General features: G+C 51.9%; 1 protein-coding gene and 1 long non-coding RNA gene across 2 annotated transcripts; one reads left to right on the top strand and one right to left on the bottom strand.

Moving 5' to 3' along the window:
• Positions 1-1,538: 1,538 nt before the first annotated feature.
• LOC125693716 (uncharacterized) lies at positions 1,539-9,687 on the top strand. The gene is made up of 3 exons (XR_007377214.1): positions 1,539-1,579; positions 5,799-6,229; positions 7,595-9,687. It is a non-coding gene; the product is annotated as an uncharacterized LOC125693716 (long non-coding RNA).
• On the bottom strand, positions 9,671-15,002 carry GLUL (glutamate-ammonia ligase). Its single transcript, XM_048945937.1, has 7 exons — positions 14,874-15,002; positions 13,652-13,842; positions 12,450-12,611; positions 12,043-12,189; positions 11,489-11,616; positions 11,122-11,321; positions 9,671-10,252 (listed from the first exon to the last, which is right to left on the bottom strand). The coding sequence occupies exons 2-7, from the start codon at positions 13,815-13,817 to the stop codon at positions 9,934-9,936; spliced, it is 1,122 nt and encodes a 373-aa protein (XP_048801894.1). The 5' UTR covers positions 13,818-13,842; positions 14,874-15,002; the 3' UTR covers positions 9,671-9,933.
• Between the last annotated feature and the right edge of the window lie 3,858 nt (positions 15,003-18,860).

The following is an 18,860-nucleotide window of genomic DNA, read 5'->3' as shown; positions in this document are numbered from 1 at the left end:
AGGTCTGTGCTCTGTACGTCAGAGCATCGTAAGATTGGGAAAGACCTACAAGATCACCGAGTCCAACCCCAGCCCATCCCTACTACTGCCTCCGTCCCTCAGTACCACATCTCCACAGTTCTGTAACAACTCCAGGGATGGTGACCCCACCACTGCCCTGGGCTGCCCAGCACAGTGATGGCTGGGGGGGAGTCAACAGAGTGCCAGAATGCGAGTTCTCTCCATGCTCACTTTTAGCACGAGGTCTCCCATCACATCTGTGTGCTCTTGTCCCCTCCCACCTCCCTTTACTTATAAACACACATGAAAGCCCAGCGCAGTCCCAGCCTGCAGCCAGGTTCCTGTCAGCACCCACTATCTCTGTGTCCTCAGCAAACTGCGTAAAAATAACAGCAGGAGGATCCTGCTGATCTGCAGGCCTTTTCCAGGAGTGGGCAGGAAGCAAAGGTGGTGGGTGATGGGAAGCATGAGAAGCATCATGAGGTGCAGCTGGGCAACACGTTCCTGTTATGCCTGGATGCCCAAAAATGGACCCCATGGACCTCCAGAGCAGAGAGAGCTTGCACTTCCCAGCACCGCAGGGACCCCATCCCACTGCAGGTCCCACACCTTGTGCTCCTGTTCCAGCTCTGCCTCAGAGCCAGAGCTCCACATGGCCACACATCTGGAAGGGCAGCAGCACGCCGGGCACTTCCTCATGGCACACAGCTGGGAATTGAGCACGCTGTTGCATTGTATGGGACAGGGAGGGTCTCGCTGGTGGTATTATTCTGAGCTGGCCCCGAGAGCAGGCGAAACAAAAGCTCCTTCCTTGCCAAAGGGAGGGCTGGCGAGAGGCGGCCACAGCAGATGAGGGTTGGGCTGTTTTCTGGGCTTCTTTCAGTGTTTAAATTTAGCCCGAGATTGAAATGTTGCAGACATGAGCCCTTCTGGTTAGCCAGCATTGTGGCCAGCGTCAACACGAGCTTTTGCCACGCGCTGTGCCCAGCAAGCACCCTTCCCTCCCCAGCCCCAGGCAGAGCCCTGCAAGTCCATGAGTGCAGAAACCACCCAGACAACTCTCCAGGGATCCACAATGGCTGGGCAAAGCGCTCCAGTTGGAATAATGTATTTTTGGGGGATATTTAGTCTACTTGGAGACAAAGAATGGTGCTTGCAATTTTCTCTCTCCTTTTTAGGAGATCACAGAGGGCTCTCAACAGGCAGTGAAGAGGTCAGGAGGACACCAGCAATTCCTCATGTCACCTTGCATTTATTTTGGGGCACAGGAGGGCTTGGTGGCTTTTGGTCTCTCACTTCAGTTCTCCAGGCTGACCATCCCTTAGGAAGGGAGCCAAGCCCTGCACTCATACCTTATTGCCATCTGTAGTGGAAATACCGAGTCACAGCCTGAAGCAGTGATTGAGCACCTGGTGGGAAGGCAGGGCCAACCTTGGGTAGCTCAGGTGTGTGCAATGAATCTGAGTGATGGAAGGGCTGAAGCCAGGATCCACCCCTTCCCAGCCCTCATTTAAGGGTTGGTAGTGGAGGTGAGGGCATGTCATGCTGGAGGTTCCTGTCTATCTGTGGCCTTCCAAAGGTAAGCAGCTTCTTTTCTTTTCATTGTTTCTGTGCCTACAGCTGTTGTATTTGAGTGAATTCTCACTTGCATGCCTTACTACTCTGTCGTTGTTGCTGTGCTTTCCATTGCATTACACCATCGCTGTATTTCCTTAGTCTTGCATTACCGTCTTCTGATTTCCCCCACCTTACTTCAGAGCACTGTAAGTGGTTTCAAGGGAAAATCTCTGCTTGCCTTGACTCTCCTCTGCCTTTATACCCTTAGAATGGATTGTTTTCTTCTCCCGTATGTGATTTAGAGGCTACAGGCATAAGTTTCCATTGTGCCTGTCCATGCCACCTGGGGTGCTGGGCATGGTCCACTCCTTACCAAACGTTGTCACCAAGCTCCTGCTTGGTTTGACCATTGCGGTGACAGTGGCAGGCAAAAAGGAATCAGGAGCAATGCTGTTTATTTGCTGGAGTTCTGCAAACAATTAATACGGCCTTGTCCTTTGGATGAATCTAGTGTGATAAGGATCCTACTCATATTCCAGTGATTCCTTAAGGAAAGAAAGCTGCTTGCAAGCAGTCTGACTCCTGTTTGCTCTATGCTTGCAGGCTCCTGCCGAGAGAGATGCTCCCAACTCAAGGGCTTTTGCACAAACCTTGTAGTGCATAGCCTGTAAATGAGGTGAAGAAACAGGGAAATGGTGGGAAACTGCTCCTATCCAATGTGGCACTAGGTCATGTTTTACAACAGCTCTCCTGCTGCTGCCTTCCTAAAGAGCTATCTGCCTCCAAATCTAGTTTGTCTTGTGGCTGTTGCCAGGTAAGTGCCAGGATAGTCTGTTTGCTGAGAACCTTGCACTGAAGGACACATAGAAATATTGCAATTGGTGGATATAAGACAAATGGACTAAAAGCATCAAACTCCTTTACGCTCCCTAAATTAGAGTACTGACAGCCTAATATCCAGGTCTGTGGCTAGTTAAGATCTGAGGGAAACTGATCCTCTCAGCATGCGTCTCCTGAGGGGTGAGCTGGGTTCCACTGCTCTGTATACCTCTTCAGATGTATGAGGATGCACAGAAAGCCCTTGGGCACAGCAAGTCTTGAGGAAACACAAAGGTAGCTTCCTCTGGAGTATATCAACCCTCTTCTTGAATAGCAGTTCTGACTTGAAGATAAATGAATAATGCTGTTGGAATGACATGCTCCTCTCTAGGATGGAGTCCACGAGCACGCATGGCCATGCACAAGCAGAGAGAGAGTAGGAGTGTAGCTTTGGGGAGCTCTTAGTGATGGGAGAATTAATTGGGCTTGCGGAGTTGCTGAAGCCCATGCTCTGCTAAATGCACGGCTCATCAAGGAAGAAGCACCTAGGGAAGATGCTGCCTACTACACAAGGAGGATTTTTAACATGGGCATAATCAAACTTAATTGCTTTGCTGAAGCTTTGATTGATCATGAAGATCTCAGGAACAGAGTTCAGCTGTAATTAAATCAGCTCTGTTGTTGCTTCTGAAATACTCATCTGTTCCTTAGGAAAAGATTCTGGTTGCTCAGAATGTTTGTGGGGAGTAGAGCTGAGATCCCTTGGGTCTTTGCACCATAAAGACCCTGTTAAATACCTCCAGGATGGGCTGGGCTTGGAGATGGACTGGATAACTAGAGCAGCACTAATAGTTCCATTAATGAATACAGAAGAAGAATTGGCTAGCTATGGGCATAACAAGAACCGTTTGCAGCCTCTATCTTCCTAGCCCAAAGTCCTTGGGTTAGGATTGTAGGAATCCCTGATCTATTTATTTTTTTTGGAGATGTGATTGGTGGGGATGGCGGCTGGACTTGATGATGACAATGGTCTCTTCCAACCTTAATGATTCTATAACTCTTGGTTTTCTCCAAAGGTTTCTTTGGCCTTGGCCAAGGGAAAACACTTTAGGACTTGAGTTCCTTTGGGTCACACTCTGTTCGTCTGCTGCAAAGTGCCTCACGCATATATAGGGCAACTCCTTGGGTTCTCACCACCATGCTAATTTCTAGTTTTCCTGGCTCAAATCAGAGGGAAATGTATTTGTGTGTAGTAGAGGCAATCTTTCGTGCTTCAAATGCAGGGCAGTGATCCTCGCACACCTCAGGACAGGAGCAAGCAGAACTGTGTCTTCTGGCTGCTCCTGTGGGTAAGGAGGCATCGAGTCAGTGCTGAGATGGGTGCTGCTGTGTCCCTGTATCAAGGATGTGGGCTGTGCATGAAGGCAGCCAGCAGTGCAGATTCTGGCAGCTCTTGTTGCTAAGGCTGTCAGGTCTGAACCTTTGGAAATTAGGTAAAAGGTCTGAACACAGTGCTTTTTCCTCCCCCAGGCAGCCCCTCTTCCTGCATAGTGCTGGAGGAAGGCAGCTGGAAGCAAGGATTAACTCTCACCATCCCAGGGGTTTTTCAGATACATGGAGAAGCACCATGCACCGTGTATGGCATTGCAGGGACGGGATGGATGTGCCCATCTCCAAAGAGTGCAGGACCGTGCATCCCCCTTAACCTGTTGTGATGAGCCAGAGATGTTCCTAAGTACTGCTGTATCCTCTCTGGCCTCCATGATAAGGTCAGATTTTAAGGAGTTTTGTTGTGGTGGATGGAGCTGCTTTGGAATTGAGGTTTTAGCATGCTGGGTGGATTTTGGCATTCTTAAGCTCAGCTACATCCCACACCTGGACAGACCCATCAAGTTCCTTCTATGTGGCCAGAACAGCATGGTGCTGAGCAAGGTTGGCATGTTGGTGACGCTGGTAACAACTGCTCACCCACATGCTGACACTCTCCATGTCCCAGACCCATGTGTATGGATGCTCCTTGTCAATCCCCTTATCTTGCTGTACCTATTTAGGATTTGGCACAGAGGTGCCCTGTTCAGCCAGCCTTATGATGGCACAGCCGGCATCTCACTGGCACAGCTTCAGGAAACTCAGCGGGGCAGGGGAAGTGCAACAAAAGGAGCTTTGTTCCTCCTGCCTTGCCCCAGCCTCAGTGTCACACCTCCCAGGTGGAGTCACCTTCCCACGGAAGCACCTCCTGCAGTGCAGAGTGGCTGGGAGCCAGCCAGGCAGGATGCAGCCCCATCTCTGCCCATCTCCCACCCTGTCCCTCTTTCCCAGAGCAGTGCAGCTGGAAGCTAAGGAAAGCACCACCCGTGTTCTATTTTTGCTCTTTACGCCCTGTTTGCATGGGAAAGCTAGGATGGATAAATGAAAGGTGTCCAGCACTTGAAGGGAAAGGAGTTATCTCCACCAGAGATTGTGAGGAAAACCCCAAACTGCTGCTGACACAATGTTTCTTTGGGTCTGAGATGGAACACTGCTTGGAAAATGCACAGCTGCCTGCAGGTGGTCTCTCTGAGACCAATCTCTGCTCAGCTCAAGTACCAGATATAGCTAGAGTAAAATCAGACTGCTTCCCCAGTACCATCTTGTTCTTTGCTTGCTCACTTGGCTCCCTGCCTGGAGAAAGCCCACTAGGGAGAGAACACCCTTGGATGCTGAACATCTGCAGCTCCTGTAAAACATCAGCTGGGGGCATTAAGGAAGAGAGCGGATGCCCATTGGGGAGAACCTTGCTGCCCAAGCTTTGCTTGGCTATTTCAGCACAGCTGGGAAGCTGTGAGCTGGGGAGGAAGAACCAAATGGTCCCCATCCTGTGTCCAGGAGCCAAAATGGGATCCCACAGTGTCGCTCATTGTGGGGCTCTTCAGAACCCAGGTTGTGTTGGTGCACACAGCTGCCAGGCTCATCGCAGACAGCCATGCTCCCCTGCCTACCACATAAGCATCCTATTTCCCCCCCCTATGGCAAGCAAAATAATGTTCCTCCTTGTCCCTGCTAGAGGATACAGGGTAGAGTAAAAGTTAATGAGGTGTCTCCCACTCTTTCAATTCTCTCTTGCCACATAGGGTTTGATGGTCGGAAAGCAATCTGGGATCAGCAGATGTCAGCAGCACAGGAAAAATGTTAATGCAAATGAACGATGAGCCCAGCACACCCACCCTGGCCTAGGGATGGGGCAGGAGTGGGCAATAAACCCTGTGCAGTTCCTTCCTGCTGTGACAACACAACCCTCTCCAGTGTGGCAGCTCCAGGAAGCCCAGGCTGCTCCTTGCAAGGTGCAATGGGGAAAGCTGCTTTTGGTTAGAGAGGACCATGTTGTCTTGTATCTGTCCATATGCAAGCTCATGCTGCCCTTCTAATGAGCCACTTCCTTCCAGGTTGGCAGCCCTCAGTGAGTGCCAGCCCAGCTGTGTGCCAGGAGGGAAGGCAGCCATCCTGCACTGAAAGCATTTCAAAGAGAGAACGGGTATTGTGCCAGGAGAGCCAGCCACATGGAGAGGTGGAAGAAAATAGAGCCAGTTAATCACCCTGCATGTGTTATCTATCTGGATGGAAAATGGGCTGAAAATATCCTGTGTTTCAGAGCAACTGCATAGTTTTTGATGATTCAGCTTCCATGGTCTACCCACAAGACCTGAAGAGGTCAAGGCATTACTGCCAGCTTTAACCCAAGGGGAATAAGAGCAAATCTTCTGAATCTGTATGGCCGTGCCTGGCCAAATGAGCTCCTGGAGCTCATCAGTGGAAGGGCCGAAGAAGCCCTAGAGCCCTGCCGAGCAGGCGGTGCCATCCTGCACTGCATGCACAGGTAGATGCAGGACAGGTTCCCAGCATGCTGCCCTGCCAATGGCAAGGGGTGGGAGCTAGATGATCACTGAGGTCCCTTTCAACCCAAACCATTCTGTGATTCTACAGTCATAGGCTGGGGTTGGAAGGGACCTCAGTGATCATGTAGCTCCCACCCCCTGCCATGGGAGGGATGCATCTCATGGATCAGGCTGCCCAATGTCCCATCCAAGCTGCCCATTGGTTTGACAGGGGTAGGGCTGTCCTGCAGACATGGCACCCCGGGGGCAATCTGTGCTGGAGATCCTGGCCCATGCACCATGGAGGTTGTGGATCCCCCATTCCTGTTCAAGGTCAGGTTGAATGGGGCCCTGGGCGACCTACCCCAGTGTCTGCTTTAGCAGTAAGTGACCAAGGCAGGGGCTGGAACTGGATGGCGTCTGAGGTCTCTTCCAACCTAAGCCATTCCACAGTCCCATGGTCTTTCCTAGGCTTTGCACCCCACCTCCTCATCATGCAATCCTGTCTGCTCACCACACAGCTCTACATCCTATGCTGCTCACCTTTGCCCCTGTCTTTTTGGCTAGCACTGTGGAAGTCTCTGCTTCCATGTTCCTCCCCCTGAGCCTTTCCAAACAAGTGTAACTGAAGCTGCAGAGCACAGAGAGTTCAACAAACACAGCAGGAGAGAAAGGTCCCGAGGTGTGCTGTGCAAGCCTGGGCCAGCCCCCAGTGCTGCTGAGGATGAGATTTGCAAAGTGGAACGCTGGGCACAGCCTGTTGACAAAGGGAGCGATGGCTCTGCAAGGCTCCTCCACCTGGGGTGAGAGATGGGAAAGCAAGGCGCAGCTTTCCTGTTCCTCCTGCAGCCCAGCTTTTGCTGCAGGCAGGGATTAGACCCCGCGGCACAGGAATGTGGCTCCTTCCCAACACCAAGTTGGCACCACGTCCTTGCTCGAGACCAGCTTACATAATGCAGCTTATGAAAGCAAAATAGCCTGGCTGTGCCAGGCTGTGGGCAGGCCAGGATGGGGAGGAAAAAAGGGGAAAAAAAGAGCCCTCTTGCACTGCTGCTCCTGCAAGCAATCAGCCTTACAGCATCTCACTTGCAATGGGAGGAAAGGAGGAGTCACCTCTGGGGCAGCCACTGACCGCAAGCCCACCTCTGATCTTTCAGCCTCAGAGCAAAGCATGCAGAGGTAAGGCAAACCCAGGGTGGCAGCAGAAATGCAGATCATAGAATCACAGAATTACTAAGGTTGGAAAGACCATGGAGACCACCAAGTCCAACCCCAACCCTTCCCTACCTGCCCACTGACCGTGTCCCTTAGTGCCCCATCTCCACGGGTCTTGAATACCTCTAGGGACAGTGCCTTGCTTTATACAGGCAAGGGCTTCTGGCTGAAGGATGCTGCAATGCTGAGCCTCAAATCATCCTCCAGCACTTCACACCTGCAAAAGTGCATGGGCTGCTGCACATGGCCAGCTTTGTATCAGTGATCACCCCATCATGGACCAGTGAGTCACTGGCTGCACTACACAGCAATCAAGTTGTCCCAGGAACATCATGGAGGAAAGCAGAGCAGCTCTGGAGAGCAAAAAGCTCTCAAGCTCTAGATTTTCTGCAAAGCTGGTCTTTCCCACCAGTGCATAGGAAATGGTGTTCAGGTGGCTGCAAAGCAGGCTCAGCCTGCAAGCTTTAGGCAAAAAGTCAGACAACAGTGGCTGAAGGAGAGCAGGGATTTTTCCTTCTAATTCCTGGCAGCCTTTTTCCATATATAATTATAAGAAGAGCCATTTTGCAGCACAGTGCTCATTGTTTCAGGCTTTTTTCATCTGGGTAATTACCAAGCCAGTGGGTAAATGCTCTGTCAGCTGAGAACACGAGGTACCATTAAGCATCAAGCACTTGTGCTACATTTATGTGCAAGGCAACAGGAGCAGCAAAGGACTGAATCCCACTCCCACCATCAGGGTTGCCTAAGCGTACCATACACCATGCTCCTTTTTCCAAAGCATTTGCTGCCACTTTACTTTCAACACCCTAGGGGCTGTGTGCATGGATGTCCACAAAGCCCCACATACCCCCACACAGAGACTCCCCCCACTGAAGTCACAGCAGGACCACAGAGAACCCCTACCCCAGAGAACCAACAGCCCCAAGAGAAGACATGGGCAACACAGGTTCTGACTGTCCCCTCCTTCCCACCCACCCCGCAAATGAAAAGCCAAAACCTTCCCAGTATCAGGGTAAAATTACCTTTAAGTAAAGACAAAACACATACAAAAGAAGTTGCCAGGAAGCACAGAAAGGAGGAAGAAGTCAGAATTAACATTTCAATCTCTCTTTTTTTTTTTTAATTATAAAAAAACTATTCGGAAGAAGTCCAAATGCAACGGAATATAACTGGCACCATCTAAGATACCCAAAGTGTAAGATCCTGGAACGTTTGAACCCCCAGCCCGAGCTGGGAGGCACAGGGCTGCCTGGGAGGGATGGATCCTTCCCCTTCTCCCAGCCACAATCAGCGGAGGCAGGCAGTCCCATAGCCAGGACACAACAGTGACATCGACGGTCTCTGTAAAATCACTCAGTTTTATAAACTAAGTACATTACAAGAAAAAAAAAAAAGTCATCTAAAATTTCATTTATCAAAAGCCCTGCTTTAGTGACGTGCTAACCCCACCGGAAAGTGAAGCACCCACAGCTCTGTCCAGAACATGGTGAAGTTGACCAGCCAACTCCTCGTTCTGAACACCTTCCTCCCCCTCATCCACACAAGCACTTCATGGCTACTTGAGTTACAGTGATAAACGTTCCTGTGGGCTTCCCAGGTCTGGGAATTGCCTCCTGCAAGCTGCATTCCTCTGAGTCTTCCCCACTGAGCCCTTCAAGCTCTCCCTCAGTCCCACCTGAAGGCCCTCTGGCAGCACCCCCATGAGCTCTGCCCACTCTTGTGGTCAAGTCCCTGGGACATCATCTTTTTCTTCTTCAAAAGAAAAAAAAAAAACAACCCAAAAACCAGAAACACAAAACCCCCCACTTTCATATATAATTTTTTTTTGTTGTTTTTACATTTAAATAGAAAAATACTACTTCACTCTGTGTTATGAGCAGGAGATCAGTTGACTTCCAATGACAGAACAAGGAGCTTTCCTAAGTGCTCCTACACCACACGCTCAATGCCAAGAAGAATCCTAGAAATCTGACAGTGCCAAGAGGCTGAAGACTTCCCCATCACACCCCAAGACAGAGCGGGGCCTCATCTCAGCTCCTCCCTGCCCTTCTTGGGATGCTATGCCTTGAGAACCATCAGCCCACAGAGCACCAGCGTTGGGTCTAACACCCAAATTTGGGGAAGTCAGCTGTAATTTTCACTTTCCTCTTGTCTGCTGGCTTCTTTCTATGTGTAGCCTGTCCTGGAAGCCATTGGATCCCACCGGATGTACAGATGAATTAGACAAAAAAAAAACAAACAACAACAGTAAAACAAAACAGTGGTTAAAAATTCTCTAACACCCTCTGCTCCTCCTCTCGCCTTTTGAAGAGTCAACGACAAATAGACATCATTAAAACTAAACCTGCCCTCCTCCCCCACCTCAAAACAACAAGAGTTACTGAGACACGAAGTGTGTTATCTTGTACCCTCAGGATTACAACTAGAAGGGAAGTTTAGGGGTGTGGGAAGCATGGGGGGAAGGCGGTGTCTGTGGGCATGATTCCACTTAGTTCTTGTACTCAAAAGGCTCATCCCCAGTTTCGTTGAGGAGACACGTACGGACGAGGGCCTCCGTCACAGCATAGGGATCGCAGTTGGCTGAAGGCCGGCGGTCCTCAAAGTAGCCTTTCTTCTCATGGCCCACATTGCGTGGGATGCGGATGCTGGCGCCGCGGTTGGCAACGCCGGCGGAGAACTCGTGGATGTTGGATGTCTCATGGAAGCCCGTCAGGCGCCGGGCGTTGTCCAGCCCTCCTTTGGGGTCGTAGGCACGGATGTGGTACTGGTGACGCTTGCTCAGTTTCTCGATGGCTTCCTCAATGTGCCTGTGAAGGAAGCAGGGGAGAGGAGAAGGCTCGGTGAGTGAGCCGCTCTTGCTGTTGTGTCCAAGTGAATGTAGCTTCATCCCTCCCCCTGACATCCACAAGTGAATTATGTCCTACGACCCACTTCCCTGTCCTTATCAATGGGGGGGCTTCGCTTCCCTTCTAACCTGTGTGATTCTTGGAAAAGGATCCCCATGGCCTCATAGAGTTCACTGACAGTGCTCACGGGAATGACCCATGGCCAGGTCTCTGCCCTGCCTCTGGCGAAATCTGCCCCCAGAAGAGAGATTTCTAAACCCAAGGTCCTATTAGGGAAGCTGACAATCACAGGCTGGTTCATTATCTCAGAGCACCACTGAGATTAAGGCAAGAAAGCAGAGCTGCCCAAACAAATCCCTTTGGAGAGCTCCACCAAGGTCCAGTGCTGTGAGGTCTGCACTGAGCATGCCAGTCCCATTTGTGACCTGGGTTTTACATTTCCAAAATCATCACATTGAAAACAAACCTGGCATTTGCGTCCAGCCTGACCCAGACATAAGCAAGTGGTCACTCTCATCACAGTTATAAATAAAAAAATGCTCTTGCTGAGTTAGCTTGTTTATTAACAAGAGCTGCACAGCCTCCTACAAACTGCTCATCCTTCCACCTGTACTGAATTTCCAATCCAGCACCAACAGGAGTGTAATACTACACACACATCTCAACAAAAAACACAGACACACACACACAAAAAGAGTGAAATCCAGAAAAAAAGTCTCATGCAGAATGCCAAGCCCCATAATGGTGTCCACCATGCAGTCAAAAGCTCTGCTAAAAGCTTGCAGCTACCAAGCCCAACTTGCTGCCCTGGCCCATCTCAAAAGACTTACTTGAGTCCCCCATCTTCCCTCATGTTCTTGGTGCTGAAGTTGGTGTGACAGCCAGCACCGTTCCAGTTCCCAGGGATGGGTTTGGGATCGAAGGACACAATGACACCAAAGTCTTCACACACCCGGTGGAGGATGAAGCGTGCTATCCAGAGGTGATCCCCCATCTCAATCCCTTCGCATGGTCCCACCTGGAACTCCCACTACAGGAAGGACAAATCAGAGCTTAGTCAGGCACAGCAAAGCACTTCCCACTCCCTTACACTCTGACCACTAGCAAAGCTGCACTGCTTGGAGTGGCGAGTCAAAAGCTCCTTTTACCCACAGTTTTTCTGGACCATCTCACCCCACAAGGCACCCAAGATTTTACCTGGGCAGGCATCACTTCTGCATTGGTTCCTCCAATTTTCACACCAGCATACAGGCACGCTCTGTAGTGGGCCTCCACAATGTCTCTGCCATAGGCTTTGTCAGCTCCTACACCGCAGTAGTATGGACCTGCAACAGCACAGATGGAAAGCAAGAAGAACATGAGCTTCCAGAAGGTAAAAGGTTCAAATATTGTGAAGAGAGAGCACACATGGGGAAGATCAAGGCTCAGCATCCATTTTTCATGGCAAAGCACAGGTACAGCAGAACACTAATTGACTTGTACTCCATCATACTGGGCAAGAGTTTATGTCACCTGTAGACTAATAAATGAACAGCAAAATCTGGAAAAGGGCAGTGAACATTTTGGCCTTTCCATAAAGATCTTAGTTTTGTGAATTAGTTCCTGCCACTGTCCTGCTTGCTACTTTCAGTACTAGAAAGGTCTTGAATCATTCGTCTTGCTTGAAACATAAGCTGTGTCAGAGGGTTAACAACTCAAGCAAGGCAGCAAACACTCCTGACACACTGCATTGCTGGCTCCTGAAAGGTTACCTTGGGGTCCAGGGAAGCCATTGGAAGGCCAGCCAAATGGATGACCATCTGTTCCCAGAAGGGTGTACTCCTGCTCCATCCCAAACCAGGGGTGCTGGTTGGACACCATATCCATAATCCGCCTGCAGGTGTGCCGGAGATTTGTCTCTGTAATGGAAAAGCAGCACAAGGTTTTTTAGGTCCGCCACCTCCGTTGCCCACTTCTCCTTTATCTACAGCCTGAGTGCCAGCAGCACTGGTGAAGGGAAGAATCCAGGTGTTCCACCATAATCATCACCACCAGCGCTCTATTTTTGCCATGCACGATGCTGAAGGGCATGAACAACATTTGGATAGGTCTTCCTTTTTCCGCCCCCTTCTTCTATCAGCATCCCCTCCCCACAAACACCAGTAGTGTGTCCATTCACCTGCAGACTGGCGGTTGTATTTGAAGACCTCACAGAGAACTAATTTGTTGGGATCCTTGCGAAAAGGGTCCCGAAACATGGCAGCAGGTCGCAGGTACATGTCGCTGTTGGAGCCTTCAGCTTGGAAGGTGCTGGAGCCATCGAAGTTCCACTCGGGGAGATCTGAAGAGAAGAGCAAATCACTGTGAGCCAGGGTCCACCAGTGCCAGGAGGATGGACTCTCCACCACTCTTCAGTGCTATGGAAGTGCAAGTACTTATAGACAATGGGACTAGAAGGGGTTTCATCCCAGCTCAGATGATCTTTTGTGGATTTATTTTTTTTTGCAAATAAGGGAAGTAGAAACACAAAGCAAGTAAGAAATGAGAGAAGGCAACTCCCCAGCTCTGCAGCCACCCTGAAAAACACGAGTCACTGGGCTGCTGGCCAAGCCCAAGCCAGTACTGCAGCGTTGAAGACAATCCCCATCTCCCAACCACCATGGAGTGAGCTGGGCACCCAGTTTGCTTTCATTCAGGATGTCTGGGGACTGGGGAAGAGTAAATCACATGCACTGCCACAAGGGTTGAGCCTCATGTGGAAAAGAGGAGTATGGCCAGCATGGCCTTTGTGCCCTCCATCCTGGGGGTCAAAGCACAGCGGGAGCTGCAGTGAACTCTACCCAGGCTATGTTATCTCCTCCGTATCCTGGGGGGAAAGTGGGAGGATGGGAAGCACGGAGATTTCAAAAGAGATGTGCCAACCACTCCCTTAGAGGGAAAAAGGAAAAAAAAAAAAGAAAAGAGAGAGAGAGAATTCTGCTCAGTCACACACAGTATTTTCATTTCATAACTGTCTCCAGCCAGCTCCATGGCAACCTGAGAAAATCCTAATGCTATTATTGTGTAAGCTGGGACTGTTTGTTCTGAGGGACACAAGCTCTTAATTACACCGGATAGCTCCATTCTTTCCCTTCCACTTTCTGCCAAACTACTTCCGGCCAAAACGAGCACTTGAGAGTCAATGGGCCACGGATCCCATGCCAAGAGCCCCCTCCGCCGGGCCTGGTGCCCAACCCCTGCCATGGCACTCAATGTCACATCTGGAGAGCTGGGAACCTTCCTCCCCGGGCACCTGGAGCAGGAGGTGAGCAGAGGGGGACGAAGAGCAGCATCTTCAGCTCTTCCCAAAAAAGCACCTACTCCGAATCCCGCACCTCTCACCTTCCAGGCTCTTGGGTTCGTGGTCCAGCGTGCGGGTTTTGCAGCGGAGGTGTTCCCCAGTCCCATCGATCCAGATGTACATGGCTTGGACCTTCTCCCCCTGCGGCAGCTTCATGTACATGTGCTTGATGGCTTTGCTCAGGTGGGAGCTCGCCGAGGTGGCCATGGCTGCGGAGCTGACGAGGGCTGTCCTGCAGGGAGGATGCCAAAACCAATCCCAAAAGTGAGACTCTTTCTTGCTCTCCCAGTTGTTTTTTTTCCCCACGCTCTATTCACAGAGGCAGATCAGTCACAATCCCATGCTACTCCGCATCCCATGCCCAAGGTGGAAAACCTAGCAACTGCTTTGATACCTTCAATGCATCCTGTTAATACCCAAACTCCTGCTCCTTGGCAAGGGTCCTATCCAGAAGCAACAGCCTTCAAAACACCTTCTGAACCCGGTGTGAACTTTTTACTTCTCAAACACCCCCATGCTCGCCGCTGCTCTGGAGCAGGGCTAATGAGCAGGAAAGCTTAGCTGGGGCTTTCTTAATATGCTTGCTTCAGCAAGGAGGGCTTGCCAGCCCAGCTGCCTCCCCGGATCAGCTGGTCTGAAGTTACACAAGGCTCATCCAGGGCTGAGGAAAGCAACAAGCAGCACAGCAACCCCAAAGTGGGCTGCCATGGAGGGGCTCTGCTCCCAACCCAACCTTCCCAACAACCCACGTGTGTTGGGTCCGCTCGTATTTGCGGTGGGATTGGTAATGCCAGCAACTCAGAAATGGAAAACAAGTAGGAATATTCATGCAGAGAGCCTTGAAAAATGCCAGAGCCTCTCGGATCAAAATCCCCTCATGTGACCCCTCTCTTGGGGAGGAGGTCTTCGGTGGGGTGAGCTATGGGGAGCATCACGTATCTCCCAATGAGATTGCCTTTATTTAAGGAAAAAGAGTGAGAGCCTCGAAAGGAAAAAGAAAAGAAAAAAAAAAAAAAAAAAAAAAAAGACAGAGAAAGAAAGAAATGAAAGAAAAAATAATAGAAAAAAAAAAGGGGGGGGGGGGGGGGAACAGCAGAGAGCTTGTTTTGAAGACAAAACAAGAGCCGCCCCTTATCCTCTTTCCTCCCCACCCCCCGTCCCGAGGGCTAAGAGGAATCTTCCCCTGGGGGAATCTGCTGGGACAACCCCGCCGCTGAGCCCTGCGGACCCCCCCGCTTCCCTCCCCCATAGCCGTGCTGTTACCTGGGCAGGGTTGCAGGGGCTCGGCGCGGGGCTCCCACGCTCGGCTCCCGGGGGCCGCGCCCGCCGCCGCTTTATGGAGCCGGAGCGCCGGCCCCGCCGCACTGATTGGGCAGCGGGAAGCGGGCCGGGGGCAGGCCGGGGCCGGGGATGGGGCTGCGAGGAGGAGGGAGCTGGCAAGAGAATCGGGGCAGGGGGAAAAACAAGCCGAGCGCCCCGCTGAGCTGCTCTGCGATATTTCGTCTGTCCCGTTTAGGGGAATGGCAGAAGGAGGGGGGGTTGTTTTTGCTTCCCTTTTGCCGTTCCGCCGCTCCAGCCCCCGAAAACATATCCCCCTCTTCTCGGAAAGTAGCAGTGGGAGCGAATCCAGGGCTTTCTGCGGCGTTTACATTAGCAGCTGCCTTTGCATAACTCGCAGGCATGGAAATGAGTCGCCCTGGGTAAACAGGACAAGCAGGGAAGGGGGAAAAGGAATGGGAGCCCCCTGCACTCCTCGTGTTGGAGTCTGTGTTTGAGGGCTGGTGTTGCTGTGTTGCACCCTTTCAGCACGGATTCACAGTCCAGACCCTCACTGCAGGGCACGGTGACCTGAGGGAAGAGACATTCCCCAGCCCTCATGAGGCTGGGAGCACCCGTTGACTGCCCGATGTTTTTCCACCCTGAGTGCTTTGCTTCCTCTCTCATCCCTGCTCCTGGTCGGCCCTCCAGCTTAGACCCAAGGGGCAGTGCCAGTGCTTGCTCCACACACATCCATTCCCAGCACCTAAGTGCCAGGACAAGCTCACGTCTGCCTCGGGGTCACAGGAGCTACCCAACGCTGGCACCCACATGGCCACTCATCGAGAAGCCTGACCCTCTGTGCCATTACAGCCGTCCAAAGCACAACCTCTGCTCAGTTGGAGGCTGGGGACACAGTGGCCCTGGAGAGCCGGATCCTCAGCCCAGAGGACTAACTGCTGGCTAAGGGTTTGTCTTGATTTATGGCCCATCTGAGAGCCAGGTCCCCACCCTGCCTGCGGGACAACCTGGCTCATTCTTTGCCACCGCATTAGAGCAGCCACAAGTGCAAGTTAATCCCTCAGGGCTCACCAGGATGGAGGTGTAGTTCAAGTGCTTTTCGCCTCCTTGCATAGTTTAGGCAAATCAGAGCCTCAAAGCAAACTGCTTACCTCCCAGCAGCCTGCACCTTGCTACCTTCCTCCAATATCCAAATTCTTGCACCTCGTATGTAAAGCAAAGATTTCAGTACAGAAGGGATCAGCACACAAAATCCTTTTGGGGGTGACAAGCAGGCACTGACACTCTCAGCTCCAGGAGGGGGATGAGGTGTCCCTGCTGCATCCCCAAGCAGGGCACAGCTGGGTGCCTCAATACTTTCTCACCTCGGCTGCCTCCTTCCCTGCCTGGATCTTGTTCCATTTCCCCATTTGGCACCCACGTTTTCCCCCCTCAGCAAAACCCAAAGCCAGAGTTCAGCTGCGGTCACCCAGAGTGGGTCAGCTGAAAGCAAAGGAAGGGGTGCTGGTGCTTAGGGAGACCCAGCAGCAAAACAGCCCCCACAAAGCAGGGCTGCCTCTGGAAACCTAACGCTGTGCCCTGGGTTTACCTACATGGTTTGTTTAATCGGGACACCGACAGCTCCCGTTTCCTAGAAATGTGCTACCTACAACTTTCTCAGAAGCGGTGGCCAGCCCAGCTGCCCGCCAGCTAGCCCGGGGCACCCACGGCCAGCAGCCCCCGGCGTTGGCACAGCCCATCTCCTGGAGCACAACATGTTTACGAGGCAGCCGAGAAGCAGGGGAGGCTCCCCAGCGCCCTCTCCCGGGAAGGCGGCCGGGCAGAACGGCCCGTGCCTCCCGCAGGGCTCCTGCCGCCTGTTTATCTCCTGCCTCCTCCTCCTCCCCACCGCCTGCTGGTCTTTTGAGGAAGCTCAGCCTTGTGACCCCTCCTCGCCGCAGTCAACGAGGCCGGCGGGGCGCCGGACAGGCGTGGTGCCGAGAGGTGACACCTCCCAGCTTTGGCTTTAATTCAGCTTTCAAAGCCACGAACCCGCGGAACGCAACGTGTTGATCCGGGGCTGGGTGACGCCGAGCTCTGCTGCCTTCGGAGCAGTAGTGCAAACTCTGCACAAACCTCTCCATCAGAAGCTGGGGGATTGCGATGCTCCAGTGCAGACCTGATGTGCTAAGCACGGGTAAAATTGCCTGTCACCTGTACTAAATCCAGATGAACGATTGTGTAAGTCCATAGAATGGTTGTGTTAAAAGGGACTTCCAAGATAATCCAGACTCAGCCCTGCCCTGGGCTGGCTGCCCCCCAGCTCAGGCTGCCAGGTCCCATCCACAGCCTGGGGCACCCACAGCTCTGGGCAGCTCTACCAGCACTTCACCATTTCTTTTCTTAAAATATAAGCATCACACAAAGAGTAGGAATGGTCTATTGTGCTGTGATGGATTAGATCCTAGGAAGAGGCCCAGCCTCTGACACAGCTGGGAGGAAGGTGAGAAGAGCATCTCCCCCTGTGCCCACCAGCCAAGGCATTCCCATTTCAGCTGTATCACTTTCAAACCAGTCTGTGAAACCGCTGCTCACTGTGGTGCCACACAGGGCACAACTGAAATGCAGCCAAGGGATGAGAACTTAGTGTCTGACTATGTGCCACCTCCACCAGCACAGCCAGGTGGGACCTGCTCACACGCGGCCACTACTGCATCTCCCCTAGAGGGGTTCACAGGGCTGAAGCCCTTTACTCATGGGTTAGCAAACCCAAGGCCTTAGCGAGATGAGCTGCTGTTTAATTAATTAATTACCACTCTGCCCTCAAACGGTAGTCACCCAATGAGGACAGGGAGCTCAGCACGGCGCCAGGGGACTGACCTTGCGCGGGCAGCAGTGGCCAAGCGGTGTCCCCAGGAGCGCAGTGGGAGGCTGCCCAGCTGATAAGCGAGCAAACATTGCAGGCTCCGCAGCATGCTGCCTTTGAAGGTGCTGCCAGGGTCAAGGGTGGCTGTGGGGTGGTGACCGGAGGGCTTGCAAAGGCAGAGCAAAGCCGGCGATGACCTGAGCTGCACAGAACGGCGGCGTAGGAAAGCAAATTAATAAAAAAGTGCAGAGGCACACGTGAAAAAGAAAGTCCCTCCCCTCCCACATCCCCCACCAGCCCACCTCTTTGCTTTTGCACAGAGCAACACGCTCGGCATCGCAAGCCCGGCACCCACCTCGCTGCTCTGCAGCAAGCAGAGACACCGCTGTGAAGCACGTGCTCTTCCTTCAAGCGTGGCTGGGGGAAGCTGGATGATGAGAACCAGGCAGGCAGGGCGGGGGATTTGAGACCCAGAGATTGCTTGGCTCTGCTTGCTCTGTTCAAGGGTGGAGAATATCCCAGGGAGTGCTCAGCGCATGCCTTTCCCTTGCAGTTGGAAATTGGTCACACTGTGCATTGGCAATTTTTTTTTTCCTTTGCTTGCTTTCTTCTTTTTCTCTTTATTTATTTATTTATTTATTTATTTTATTAGCGCGGTTCATGCTGCTAAGCATGCTCCCTACTAGGTCAGGAACACATTAACCATGGCTGGCAGATTAATCTCAGCCTAATACACATTACAGCTTTATTAAGGAGGTGGAAATTCTCCTGAGTGCATTCAGTGGCAGGATCAAGGCCTGACACTGCACACTGTGCGAGGTGCTGCAATGCTGCCTGCATGCCTTCCTTACGGCTGGATCGCATCCCCCAGCCCTAGCTGTGCTCCACTTGGACATATGCAGGATTACGGGTGATGCTACTGGAGAGGGAGCAAGGAAATGCAAAGCTTGCTACAGGGGCAGTGTGTCCATGGCAAATCCCAAGCAAAGAAACCCCAGACAGATGGCAGTAGGCTCAGAAATACTTCTAATTAACATCAGGAAACACCAGAGATGTCCTCGTTGAGCAAACAAGTCTTAAGCACCCAGGAGAGTGAGCGTGAAAATTGCATTAGAAAAAATAGGCTA

Source organism: Lagopus muta, chromosome 5 (assembly GCF_023343835.1).
Source record: "Lagopus muta isolate bLagMut1 chromosome 5, bLagMut1 primary, whole genome shotgun sequence".
Lineage (NCBI taxonomy): Eukaryota > Metazoa > Chordata > Aves > Galliformes > Phasianidae > Lagopus > Lagopus muta.
This window is presented reverse-complemented; position numbering and strand designations above follow the sequence as displayed.

Excerpts from the sequence above, each read along its gene's own strand:
- GLUL (XM_048945937.1), bottom strand. The coding sequence starts at position 13,817 with ATGGCCACCTCGGCGAGCTCCCACCTGAGCAAAGCCATCAAGCACATG. Across the intron at positions 12,612-13,651 it reads CGAACCCAAGAGCCTGGAAG|ATCTCCCCGAGTGGAACTTC; the intron begins GTGAGAGGTGCG and ends TCTTCTCTTCAG. Across the intron at positions 10,253-11,121 it reads AGGGAAGATGGGGGACTCAA|GCACATTGAGGAAGCCATCG; the intron begins GTAAGTCTTTTG and ends CTTCCTTCACAG.